The 13,003-nt window shown below is 46.9% G+C and overlaps 1 protein-coding gene across 4 annotated transcripts in view; it reads right to left on the bottom strand.

Moving 5' to 3' along the window:
- Positions 1–11,320: 11,320 nt before the first annotated feature.
- Positions 11,321–13,003, bottom strand: part of SLC12A3 (solute carrier family 12 member 3) — a 38,814-nt gene continuing 37,131 nt past the window's right edge. For all 4 annotated transcript variants that reach the window (XM_081514330.1, XM_081514327.1, XM_081514329.1 and 1 more), the window contains one exon: positions 11,321–12,576. In XM_081514330.1, coding sequence (XP_081370456.1) covers positions 12,435–12,576 — 142 coding nt within the window. In that variant the 3' untranslated portion in view covers positions 11,321–12,434. The remainder of the gene's footprint in view (positions 12,577–13,003) is intronic.

Below are 13,003 nucleotides of genomic sequence, written 5' to 3' on the forward strand. Positions count from 1 at the left end.
GCGCGCCCCCGCCTCCGGCACCTTTTATAGGCACCCCGCGCCGGGACTCTGCGGACAGAACCCTTTGTGGCTGTCGCCCATTGGCTCAGGCGGAGGCCCCTGCCCTAACGTGGCCCAATCGGCGCCCAGCTCCGTGGGCGGAAGGGCGGACCAAGGCCCGTGGGTACGGGCTGATGCAACCCGCCGCGGTGGCGTCACCCGGAGTCGCGGCTGAGGCCTGGGAGCCCGGGTTCGGCGACCATGCTGGGGTGCGTGCAGCGCGCGCGGGGCGCCTCAGCCCTGAGGACACTGGCTTGCTCCGTGGCTCGGGTTGCTCAAGGCCTTTTATTAAGGGAGGGCTGTCCCTGCAGACTCCCGGTTTGGCAGCCTCTGCAAATTGTTTCCTCACAAAGCAGCACGCCCGCCCCTTTGCCCCCAATCCCACTTACTCTTTCCCTTCCCAGGGGTGGCCCGAGATGTCAGGCCCCCAGGGCAGGCCGCGCCACCCGACCCTTGCCTCGGCTCAAAGAACCGCTGGGCGAAGCCAGTTTGCGGCGCCCTAGGAGGGCCAGGAAAGAAGGGCGTATCCTTCCTGGGGTTAAGGATGCAGCAATCTGAGCCAACGTTGCCTGTTCATCTGTGACCTCAGTCTTGAAAGTTACACCCCCAAGTGTGGGACATCATACTAATGAGTGGCAGGCAGGGCACAATCTCGGTTAAGCTGGGGGCTGTTTGAAAAAGTCCTCGGTCTATAGGATACTAACATATGCTTCCTTGAAACGGGCTGAGAAGGGACGGCAGGATTCTGTTTTCCTAAAAAAGTGACCTCAAAGGCCTTGCTGCTGTAGACACTGCCTCTCTCTGTAGGAAAAAAAGTCTTGAAAAAATAACACTGCCGTTGTGCTTAGCCCATCCTTGTTCCAATCTTGTTGGGATATCTGTTTTGCCAGGTGTCAGAAGTTTGGCAAGGGCAAGAGAGGAACAGGAGGAACCTGGTCTGGTTGGTGGATGCAGTGCCACAAACTGGGTGGCTTAAAGGACAGAAATGTATTTGTGTCTCACAGCTCTAGAGGCTAGAAGTCTGAGATCAACGTATTGGGCAGGGTTCCATCTTCTGAAGGCAATGTGGAAGAATCTCTTCCCTGCCGACAGTCTCTGGCATTTGTTGGGGTGATGCTGCATCATGCCATTTCTGCCTTCATGGTTACCATGTGTCTTTCCTCCCAGTGTTCATGCCCTCACATCATTTTCTTTATGCATGTCTCTGTGTCCCAGTTTCCCCCTCTTTTTTATAAGGACACCAGCCATATGGGATTAGGGTTTTACCCTAATGACCTCATCTTAATTGATCATCTGCAAAGACCCCATTTCCAAATATAATCGCATACATGGGGTGGGGGTGGGGGGGTGGAGGGGTGGAGGGGTGGGGGGGTGGGGGGTATTGAAAGTGAATGTCGCTCAGTCGAGTCTGACTCTTTGCAACCCCATGGACTAGACAGTCCATGGAATTCTCCAGGTTAGAATACTGAAGTGGGTAGCCTTTCTCTTCTCTAGGGGATCTTCTTAATCCAGGGATCGAACCCAGGTCTCCCACACTGCAGGCGGATTCTTTACCAGCTGAGCCACAAGGAGAGCCCAAGAATACTGGAGTGGGTAGCCTATCCCTTTTCCAGCAGATCTTCCTGACCCAGGAATTGAACCAGGGTCTCCTGCATTGCAGGCGGATTCTTTACCAACTGCGCTATCAGGGAATTGGAGGACGCTGTTCAATGCATAACAATCAGCCTTAATGTAACACAGAACAGGGGTGGTTTCCTTTTCAGCAGTCTTTGTACCAAGAAGGGAAGTGGAAGGCTTTGGAGATTACTGGCCCCATGCTCAACTTTCTGTGATTGGTTTTTGTCAGCTGAAAAGGGCTCAGTCCCTTTTTCATTCGGGCAGGCTTCACCGGTGTGACACCTGTGGGGCCCTACTCTTGGTTTAATGTCCTGAAAATATTGAATAAATTTTGAACAAGAAGTCCTGCATTTTCATTTTTCACCCAGTCTCACAAATTATGTAGCTGGCCCTGTTTTTCATACGTCAGGATGGAAAAAAATGACTAATTATGATCTGGTAGTCTTGGCAACTAGCAAGAAGCTGACCAGTGAGGCCAGGCCAGATAAGACAAGCAGAGGCCTTGGAGGAGGCAGCCAGACAGAAGATAACAGCTTCATTGTGTAATTAATGATGCCACATAACATGGTTTCCTGTAGCCTACAGTGACAAGAAGCAGGTCCCCTTAAAACGGCACATCCATTTTCACTCAGTAGTAAGAAAGGAAAGGGGTGTGTTTTTCCCTAGGAAAAAGGCAAGCGGATTTCTTGATTCCCTGTTGAGTTATCTTTCCGAGACAACAACCTGTAAAGGACTTCTGTGATTCTGCCTGTAGCACGGAATTGTTCCTCATATGCATGGAGGATTGGGTCTAGGACTTCCCCTACTCCATAGAAAAATCCTTCGCTGCTCAAGTCTCTTCTATAAAATGGTATAGTATTTGCATATAACCAATGCAACATCCTCCCATATACATTTTTTTAAAAACCTTTTTGCCACGAGGCATATAGTTCCTGACCAGGGATCAAGCCTGCAAAATTTGGAGTCTCAACCACCGGACCACTAGGGAAGTCTCATTCTCTCAATATACTTTAAATCATATCTAGATTACTTATGATACTAAATACAATGTAAATAACTGTAAATACAGATTAAATGCTATGTAAATAGTTGCCAGAGTAGGGGCAAATTAAGTTTTGCTTTTTGGAACTTTTCGGAACTTTTCTCTTCAGCATATTTTCCATCCATGGTTGGTTGAATTGGTGGATGTGGAACCCGTGGATACAGAGGGGCAACCATATTTATAAAAACATTAAATTCAGGTCAACATGCTGGGAATAGAAAGATAAACATGGAGTGACCCTAATCTTAGTGACCTTAGAAATATAATAAGCATAAGACAGTGCAAAAACAGAAATAAAAGTCAACCCAAAAGTCTCATACATTTCTGAAGGACTTATGATTATACTGAGCGATTACCCAGAGGAAGAAGGAGAGGCGGAAACAGAAACCTGGATAGCAGAGGTGGAATTTGAGCTGAATTTTGAAGGATGAGTGGGATTTGAGTAAAAATAATAATGGCAGGGACTTCCTTCATGGTCCAGTAGTTAAGAGTCTGCCTTGCAATGTATGGGACGTGGGTTAGATCCCCGGTGGGAGAACTAAGTTCCCACATGCTGTGGAGCAGATAAGCCTGTGTGCCACAACTACTGAGTCTGCAGGACTCAACTAGAGAATTCATGCTCCTCCAGGAAAGATCCTACATGCTGCAGTTTAGACCTGACACAGCCAAATCATAAAGATTAAAAAAAAATAATGTCAGCAATTATTGATTAAGCCCAATAGGGGATTTATACACAATTTGTATGGGCAAGTAAAAGTCAGTGGTTCAACTGATGGATGAAGAGCCAAAGTGCCTATTTCAAACCCAACTTACATCGCTTATGAGCTATGTGACCTTAGGCAAGTTACTCAACCTCCCTGTACCCAACTGTCCTCATCTGTAAAATAGAAAGAATAATAGTGTCTCTTTCACAGAGTTGTTATAATATTTAAATGATATAACATTTTTAAAGATCTTGGGAAAGAGCCAGACACTTAGCAAGTGCTCAGTTAATATTAGCTAATAATATTCAGGGAACTGCAACAAGTCCAGTCTACAGGTTGCTAAGCCTGACTGTGAAACAGAATCACCCGAGGAACTCTTGTTCTTTTTTTAAGTGAAGTCTCTTACAACACCAAGTATTGAAAAAATACGGAGCAATCAGAACTCTCATACGTGGCTGGTAGGAGTATAAAATTATACAGTCCTTGTGGAAATCAGTGGCAGCCACCATGGAATTTCCCCAAAGTTTATTTTAAAATAATAATTATGATGATGCCAGCAAGAGGTAAGACTGGAAAGAATTCTTGGGACCAGCTCAGGGAAGACTGAATGCTCATCCTTGAGAGTTGGTTTTATTTTGTGGGTAGTAAGGTTTTTGAGGAGTAGAAGGCACATGACCAGAATCATGTATGGATCCGCATCATGAGGAAGGCTGGGTTTGAGAAGAAGAGACTTGGGGTCTGGAGGCCTGAGTGTTTCATTCAAGAGAAAATGTAGATCAGTGCTAGGATAGAGTTAAAAAGGAAATGTGAAAAAAGATGGGGAAAAAACAAGACATAGCAGAAATAAGTCAGGAGGGAAAGAGGCTTGGGAACGAAGATAGGTTCATGAATAGAGCTAATGGCTAACACGGGGGAGTGCTTACCACATGCCAGACACACAGCTTCCAGAACTTTGCATTTAATCCTCACAGCAACCTTATGAAGTAGAATGCTTTTATTATTGCTATCTTACAGCTAGGGAAACTGAGACAGGGGGAGTTTAAGTAACTTGGTTGCATGCATGGCTGCTAAGTTGCTTCAGTTGTGTCCAACTCTTTGTGACCCTATGGACTGACTATATAGCCTGCCAGGCTCCTCTGTCCATGGGATTCTGCAGACAAATACTGGAGTGACATGCTATGCCCTCCTCCAGGGGAATCTTCCCAACCTAGGGATCAAACCCAAGTCTCATCTCTCCTGCATTGACAGCTGGGTTCTTTACCACTAGTGCCACCTGGGAAGCCCAGTTAACTGCGTGAAAGTGAAAGTTGCTCAGTCGTGTCCAACTCTTTGTGATCCCATGGAATTCTCTAGACCAGAATAAAACCCAGGTCTCCCATAGGGTAGGTAGATTCTTTACCAGCTGAGCCACAAGGGAAGTCCAAGAATACTGGAGTGGGTAGCCTATCCCTTCTCCAGCAGATCTTCCCAACCCAGGAATTGCACCGGGGTCTCCTGCATTGCAGGTGAATTATTTACCAACTGAGCTATCAGGGAAGCCCTAGTTAACTGCATGGTGCACTTCTGCTCTGAGTCTTCATAAGGTTTAAAAATGTACCCAGGGTTAATTTACTTGATAAGCTAAACAGAGAATTTTCATATGACCCAGCAATTCCATTCCCAGGGATATATCCAAAGTAATTGAAATCAGGAATTTAAACAAAAACTTGTCTATGAATATTCATAGTAGCTCCAGGTTCATGACTCTCTTGGCTGCTCAGGTTTGGCTTCAGGGCAAACACCACTCAGGTGGGCCCTGCCCTCCAGGCCTGCATCCCGGGCAGGATCGTGGCTGAATTCAGGGGTCCAAGCAACGTCAGAAGCCCACAGGTCCCCATCACAGCCGCCAGTCCAGCCCTCTTCTAAATATTCTGATTGTAGTAGTTCAGCATTTTATTTTAAAAAGAAAAGGAAAAAAACAGTGTTTATTCATCTTAAGTTTTATAGTGCCTTTTCATAAATAAAAAAATCTTTCCTATACTCCAAGCAGAATTTCGGCTGTGTGTTAGTTTCTTTCTTTTTTCTCTAGCAAAACCTCCAGCTTCCCCAAGCTGGTTTCAGACTAGATCTAGCACTTAAGCAAAGATGTGTAAGATCACAGAGATAGCAATGTTCTTGTCATGATGGTGGGACTTCTTACTCTCCTCCATGAGTTTTCTTGCTCAGCCCTCCCATTGAAGTCTGGACTTCTCCTTTCCCAGCGCATAACAAACATCTCTGTTCATTCCTCTAACTGCTTATCTCTCCCCTGGTCTGGTCAGCTTTCCTGCCCCAGGCCTACATCAATCACTCAGGTCAGCAAGATGTTACCCGTGGGTCTGGTTCTTTATGAACAGGCTCTGGCTCTCTCCCCATGCACCTTGCCCCAATTCCCAAAACCTCCTCACGTTAACCAACCCTACCTTTCTCTAAGACAAGACCTTTGAACATTTCCCATTGAAGGCAGCCCTTCTCCCCCTCCCCCTCCCCAGTGCTCCTTCTAAGCTGGTGTGCATCTTAGCAGCTTCTCTCTTCTCATGAGAAGGCTTACCTGACTGCAGTTACAGTCTTTTGACGTCTAGAAGTCTCTTCCAAGATTACAAGCTTCCTTTACATCCTTTGCCCATCTCTCTCTCTTTTTTTTTGGCTGCATGGCATGCGAGATCTTAGTTCCCCGACCAGGGATCGAACCCAGGTCTCCTGCATTGGGAGAGTGGAGTCGTAACCACTGGACTGACAGGGAAGTCCCATCCTTTGCCCATCATAATGGTTCTAGCTTCCCGATCACACTCCCTTTCATTCATTTCCACTTCTATCTCTGCTCTATTCTGTTCCCACTGCCCATTGGACATGATCCATTCATCCATTCATTCACTTGACAAGCATTTATTGAGTGCCCTCTCTGTGCTAAGCTCTGTGTTGGGTGCTGGGAAGCAAAGATGAGTCAGCTGTGGTCACCAGGGCTGAACGGCACTCACTCAGCCATCTCAGAGGTTAAGATATTCAAATACCCCCATGCCAGCCAGTAAACATGCTGTGAATACCCTCCAGCTGCTCTGGTCCTCAAGGTCTTCCTGCCACCCAGTGACTAAACGGTTCATGCCAATTGCCACCTTCGTAGAGCTCACAGTCAAATGACAGACACTCTAGATTTTGCTCCAACACCTGCATAATCTCACACGTTGAAATGCACACATACTGACCACAAACTCCCCTGTATTCTTCTCCATCTCCCTCCCACTCCCCCTGAGCATCTTTTCTGTCCTCCTGCTACCAGTCCCTCAAGTGTTCTCAGATCTTGTGGCTAACTTCCAGTCTCTCCATCCACTTTGGAGCTTACATACTTCGGTCATTCTCCTTGGATTTCTCACAACTTGGCCTTCCATCCTTCTTGCTTGGCCCATCCCATCACCGGAGAACATGTCCCTGGTTATTCATTCTGCACATTTGCTTTATGACCTCGTGCTTAGGAGCCTTGGCAGAGACTGGCACTAGGGCAGATGTCCTGGGAATTTTGTACCCTTGAGCTAGCAGACATTAGCTATGTCTTCCTTGTTGTCCAACTCTTTGCGACTCCATGGACTACAGCACACCAGGCCCCTCTGTCCTTCACTACCTCCTAGAGTTCGCTCAAATGCCTTCTGTGCTGCTTGGCAAAATTCCCCCCACATTTTGTTGATTCCCCATTACTACCTTTTAATCAATTACTCTCTTCCTTGCATGTTAAATCTTTCCCCTCTGACCTATATTTCTCTTTCTCATTTCCACCCATGACAGAGATATTTATTGCCCAATGAATACTTCTACAGTCCTCCCAGTTTTCCAGCACTCTTGCAGCAAGGTGGTGCCATGTGAATTATTTGGCTCATGGACTTTGAGTGGAAGCAACAGGTCACTTCTGAGCAGAAGCATTTGAAAGCCAGTGCACGACCCTCCTGCTCTCTTTTTCCCTTCCTCCGTGAGTTGGAAGCTATTGGCTGAAGTGGTTGATTATTCCCAAGATGGGAATAATCACTGGGACTTGAAGTGGACAAGAGGGCTTACCCAGCATAGGAATATTTGCAAGAGAGAAATTGATCTTTATCATATAAGCTGCTAACATTTAGAGGGTAATTTATGACTGCAGCAGAACCTAGCATTATCCTGACTGACACATCACCTAAGACAACAACAATCAAAATGCTTTCCCTGGAGTCGGCTTCTCCTCCAAGGTCCACCTTATTTTTCCTCACCATCTTGTCCTTGTTTTTCTCCCCATTGCTGGGTCACTCAAGCACAGGTCTATATGTATATCTGCTGCTTTCCTTCCCCCTCCAACAACTATTCTTCAGTCTGGGGTCCCTGACCCACCACCTTATTGAATTATTTTCTCTAAGGCTCCCAGTGATGCCCAGAACTGCAATTCAGCAGTGACTTTACATCTGCCAATCGGGTAACATGAGGGCTGACAATTCTGTGCTTCTTGGATCCTGGTGTCTTCTGAGGCCCTTGGTTACCTGGGTTTTCCTCCTGCCCCACCAATGGTCTTTTCCAAAAAATTTTTATTGGAGTATAGTTGATTTACAATGTTGTGTTAGCTACAGGTGTGCAGCAAAGGGAATCAGTCATACTTGTATATGTATCCATGTGTCCACTCTTTTTTTTTTTTTTTAAGATTCTTTTCCCATATAGGCCATTACAGAGTGTTGGGTAGACATCCCTGTGCTATATATACAGTAGGCTCTTATTTGTTATCTATTTTATATATGTATATGGGTGTGTGTATGTTAATCCCATTCTTCCTAGGTACCCTGCCCCTCTTTATCCTCTGGTAACTACGAGTTTGTTCTCTACGTTTGTGACTCTACTTTTGTTTTGTAAATTCATTTGTACCTTTTTTAAAAAAAATATTCATTTATAAATGATATCATATGCATATAATATTTGTCTTCCTGTGTCTGACTTACTTTACTCAGTGTGACAATTGCTAGGTTGCTGCAAATGGCATTATTTTGTTCCTTTTTTATGACTGAGTAATATTCCCCCCAATGATCTTTGCTAGGCTGCTTTGTTGGCTGCCTCTTCCTTCTGCCCCTAAATGGAGCCCTGTCGAGGTGCAGCCTCCAGCCCTCTCCATTCCCTGCACTCGCTTGGTGATCTCACTCAAGCTATGACTTTGATTTCCTGTCCATGAGTGTGACTCCCAAACCTACTTATGATCTCTGCTTTCAGAGTGTCAGGCTGAAACAGTGGACACCATGAGTTCTTCCTGAGCTCCAGGACCACATTTCTGACCCTTGGGGTGTCTTCATACTTTAAGTATCGGAAACCAAACCCACCTACTTGCTCTTTTTCTCCAGCAGGAAGCCTGATCCCTCATCCTCCATGTGACATAGTTTACTTGTTCTTACAGCTGCCCAGGCTCAACTTCTGGGGCCCTGTTCCATCTACATATACATCCAGGCCATTCTCAGTTCTGGAAGATGCTATTTCTTCCTCCTCTTTCCCCTGCCCTTTGCCACTCTAAAGAGTGTTGAGGCTTACTGGCTTGCCTTGGCAATTCTGCACATCCTCCTCTCTGGGCAACTTGCCTTTTCTCCTCTAGCCTCCTCCATCTCCTGTCTGGCCAAACTTCCTCAGGCTCAGGCTGCCCCTTCACCCTCAGTGGCTCCCTAGTGCCTCTGAGTCAGTTCTGAGCTCCTCAGCTTCCCCGTGGGGGTCTTGCACTTGAAGACCTTCTCAATCTTATTTTCTCCCAGTTCACAACTCTCTTAAACCAGAAAGAATGGTTTATTTCTTGTTCTCCAAACATACCTAGTTTGGAGAGTTACAAAAGAGAGTTACATAGGAGAGTCACAAAAGAAAATGCTCTAAAGATGCAAAGGAGGGAGCAAAGACTAAAGTGGAGGGTGGAGGGAATTATTATTTTTTAATATTTATTTATTTGGCTGTACCGAGTCTTAGTTGCAGCACGTGGGATCGTCGATCTTTGTTGTGGCATGTGGCATCTTTAGCTATGCCATGTGAGATCTTTAGTTGCAGCATGTGAGATTTTTTTTTTTTTTTAAGCTGTGGCACAGGAGATCTAGTTGACCAGGGGTCGAATGGGGAGCCCCTGCATTGGAAGCATGGAGTCTTATTAGTCCCTGGGAAGTTCCCTCCACCCTCCACCTTAGTCTTTACTCTCTCTTTCCCCTCTTTTGCATCCTTAGAGCATTTTCTTTTGTAACTCTCCTATAAGCTGGAGCAGAAAACACTTATCTTTTCTTGCTACTGTCTTTTAACCATATGACATACTGCTGTTTTGCCTCCCAGCCAGGTGGTTTTTCTTAACACTAGACCGCACGGTATTTTTAGAAACTATGTTTGTTATGGCTCCCTTTCAGGCAGGGGCACTCATGTCATGCTTGTGCTTTCGGTCCTAAGTTTGACCCTCATTTCAAGTGGGCAATTACCAACAAAGCCAGTGGCTGGACTTTCCTGGGCCCCGTTCCTGTGAACACTTCTCAGGTGGGTGGTAATTTATTTTTTCTGCTCTCCTGAGCTATACACGGCTACAAGCAAAACCTGGCTGCTTTGCATATGCTTGGGGGCCTCTCAGCCAGGTGGTGGTTCAGGAACGTTCCAGCTAGTCTCGTCCGTGTGAAACCCACCTCGCCCTCCAAGCCAGGCAGAGGCCAGGCAGGTGTGTAAAAGGGAATTCAGTCCAGATGGGGCTTTCCATGTTCTCGTGAGACCCGCAGCTCTCTGCCTGAGAAGGGAGCTCAGAGAGGCTATCTCACATTAGAGCCACAAGTCTGGGCAGGAACTGAAAGAGGACATGAAATCTGGAGGCTGAAATGCCGGGGGGAAGTCAGGAGCTATCTGAGCAGTGGATCCTGGGGGAGATAAGTGAGACGTCCCTTCTGCGGTGGCCAGGGTGGCTGCTGGCAGGGTTGGGCTCCAGCTCTGATGACCACCTCTCTGTGGTTTCCCGGGCACAGTGCAAGGGTGGACTCCTCACTGACATGGAGCATCTTATCATCCAAATGCAGACACACACCCACAGCGGACCAAGGTCTCTTCATCTCTCAGTGCCCCACATGCCCAACGATGACTCAGCGGAGGAGGGGGGGGGTTGTCTTCAGAGCCTCTGACCACACAGTAGGGCAGCCAGAAGTGGTGTGCCACCATGGGGATGGGGGGACTGAAGAATGTGTTCTCCAGCCCACCCTGTCCCCTCACTTCCATAACACTGATAAACCACACGTGGGGACTTCCCTGATGGTATGGTGGCTAAGAATCCGCCTGCCAGTGCAGGAGACAGATTCCATCCCTGATCCGGGCAGATTCCACATGCCTTGGAGCAACTAAGCCCATGTGCCACAACTACTGCGCCCTTGCTCTACAGCCCTCGAGCCGCAGCAAGAGGAGCTACCACAAAGAGAAGGCCGAGCCCAGCAACGGAGAGTAGCCCCCGCTCACCACAAGCAGAGAAAACCTGCGCAGCAACGGAGACCCAGCACAGCCAAAAGAAACACACACATAATTTAAAAAATAAAAATAAAAAAAAACCACATGGGCCAAACCACAGTCAGCCCCAGGCCAGCTGGCTGGTGACACCTGCTTCAGTCCCAATCTCTCATTTCACAGACTGCGGCTCAGAGAGGGTAAGGGGCCACATTTGAAGTCACAGCCAGTTTTGGGGGGAGACAGAAACTCAAATCCAGGTTCCTTTGTGGCCACGCTGTGGCTCTTTCCTCTCAATCTCTCTGCCCCTTGGTTTGAGGTAAGATTGAAATTCCTGGGAGACTTTTTAAAAGATTAAAGAAAACAGGTTCTCTGTACATCTTCAAGCACACATCAAGAGAAGCAAAGGGAAAAGTAAGTGACCCCTGTAAACGTCCATGTGGAAATCTGGCACTATGACCTACAGGACCAGTGGAAGCTCAGAGAAAAGTTTAATCCAGGGTCAAAAAAACAATAGTTAGTTTTTCCAAAACACTCAGCAGAGTTGAGAAACAGCCTGTTCCAAAACAAATAAATTCTGTTGACTGAGTAAATGTATTTTTTATTCATTTCATTGTTTTTGACCTGTTAACTCAAGGCTTTTTTTTTTTTTAAACAAAGCTATTATCATTGTTCAAAATTTAGATTCCAACATGGTGAAGTGTTTTATTTAAATTCCCGAAGTCAAAGCATTCTCTGTTCTTGGATCAGAGTCTCCTTGAGGTCAGAAGAGGGAGCAACCATTTGCCAGGAAGTGGTTTTCCATGTGGCTCTAGAAAGGCTTTGCCTAATCTGGAGTGGGAGTTGGTCCTGGTCCATCCACTGAATGGCTCAAAGGCAGCCCCCTTTCCCTCCTCCAAGTGCTCAGCCAGAAGCTCTGTCTTTCTCAGCAGAGGATAAGGATTGTTTTGTGACACTTTCATTTTACTGTATTTGTTCCCAGTTTCAATGTTAAATAGATTTCTTACCATGGGTTGCCATCTAGAAAAGTTAGGAAGTCCCAGTTTACCAAAGAACCAACCACAACACTTTAGACACATTATTGAAAGTGAAGGAAGTGAGAGGCAGTTAAATAAATTTGCATTATAATGAAGGCTCAAGGGGCCCTGTATTCCTCCTGTAAAGGCTGTAGGTGCATGGAGGTGCCCACTCACCTGACATTGGCAGGGGGAGGCATGTTTAGGGGGTGCTCCCAGGAAAGGTCCGTAGAAACTGCCAAGATTCACTTCCAGCAGCCTGACTCAAATTTGTACACAAATCAAAGACTGAAATATTAATTTGTTGTAATCAAGAACAAAAGAAAACTTAAAAGGGATATGGACCCGCCAGATAGAGCAGACAACTCTATCTGCTATTTCTTTAGCCCATAAAAACAAAGCCCAAAGGACGTGTCTGATGGGAGTGGGGTCCAGCCGATGTCTGAAAATCTACCAACTTCTTCCATCAGATCATTAGATACTACATGTGACAGGGTATGCCTTCTGTGCCTGTGGACATGTGGGCATCCCCTGCGCCCAGGCTCTGGGCAGGTGCAGCCAAGCCCGAAGTTACTGGCAGTAAAAGGTGAGCACATTCTCCTGGTTTCCTCGGATCAGGATGACTGGAGGCCTGAGGTCCTGGGACAGCGTCTCCAGCCATGCCATATAGAGCGAGCTCGGGCACTTCCCCTTCCTCCCTATGGGCAGGGTGCTGTGGGAAGGAAGAAGCAGCAGATGGGAAATTAACCAGGGGCCTTCTCCACGTGGCCCAGCTGCTGGTCTGCTTCCTGAACAGCATCTCTGTTTATTGGCCCCTTCAGCGCTCCTTCTTCCTAGCCACCCTAAGAATGACCTGTGGCTCTTCTTGAAAGCATGACTTGAAATGTAACTTCACCCACAAAGCATTTCTAAACAAAGCCATGGCATGTGAGGCCCCCGTGATCCTGGCCCCACCACCCTCCACAACCTCCCCTCCTACTGCCCTCAGTCTCCCTCACACCCCTACAGCCACAGAGGCTTCCTTTCCACTCCTGAAATAAACAGCAAGCTTGTTCCTGCCCCAGGGCCTTGGCACATGACATTCTTTCCACCCAGGTGGCAGAGCCAGCCCCCAGCTCTTCACCTTGGCCCCCTCCGGT

The sequence above is a fragment of the Giraffa tippelskirchi genome, chromosome 7 (assembly GCF_054371585.1).
Source record: "Giraffa tippelskirchi isolate mGirTip1 chromosome 7, T2T-mGirTip1v1.2.pri, whole genome shotgun sequence".
Lineage (NCBI taxonomy): Eukaryota > Metazoa > Chordata > Mammalia > Artiodactyla > Giraffidae > Giraffa > Giraffa tippelskirchi.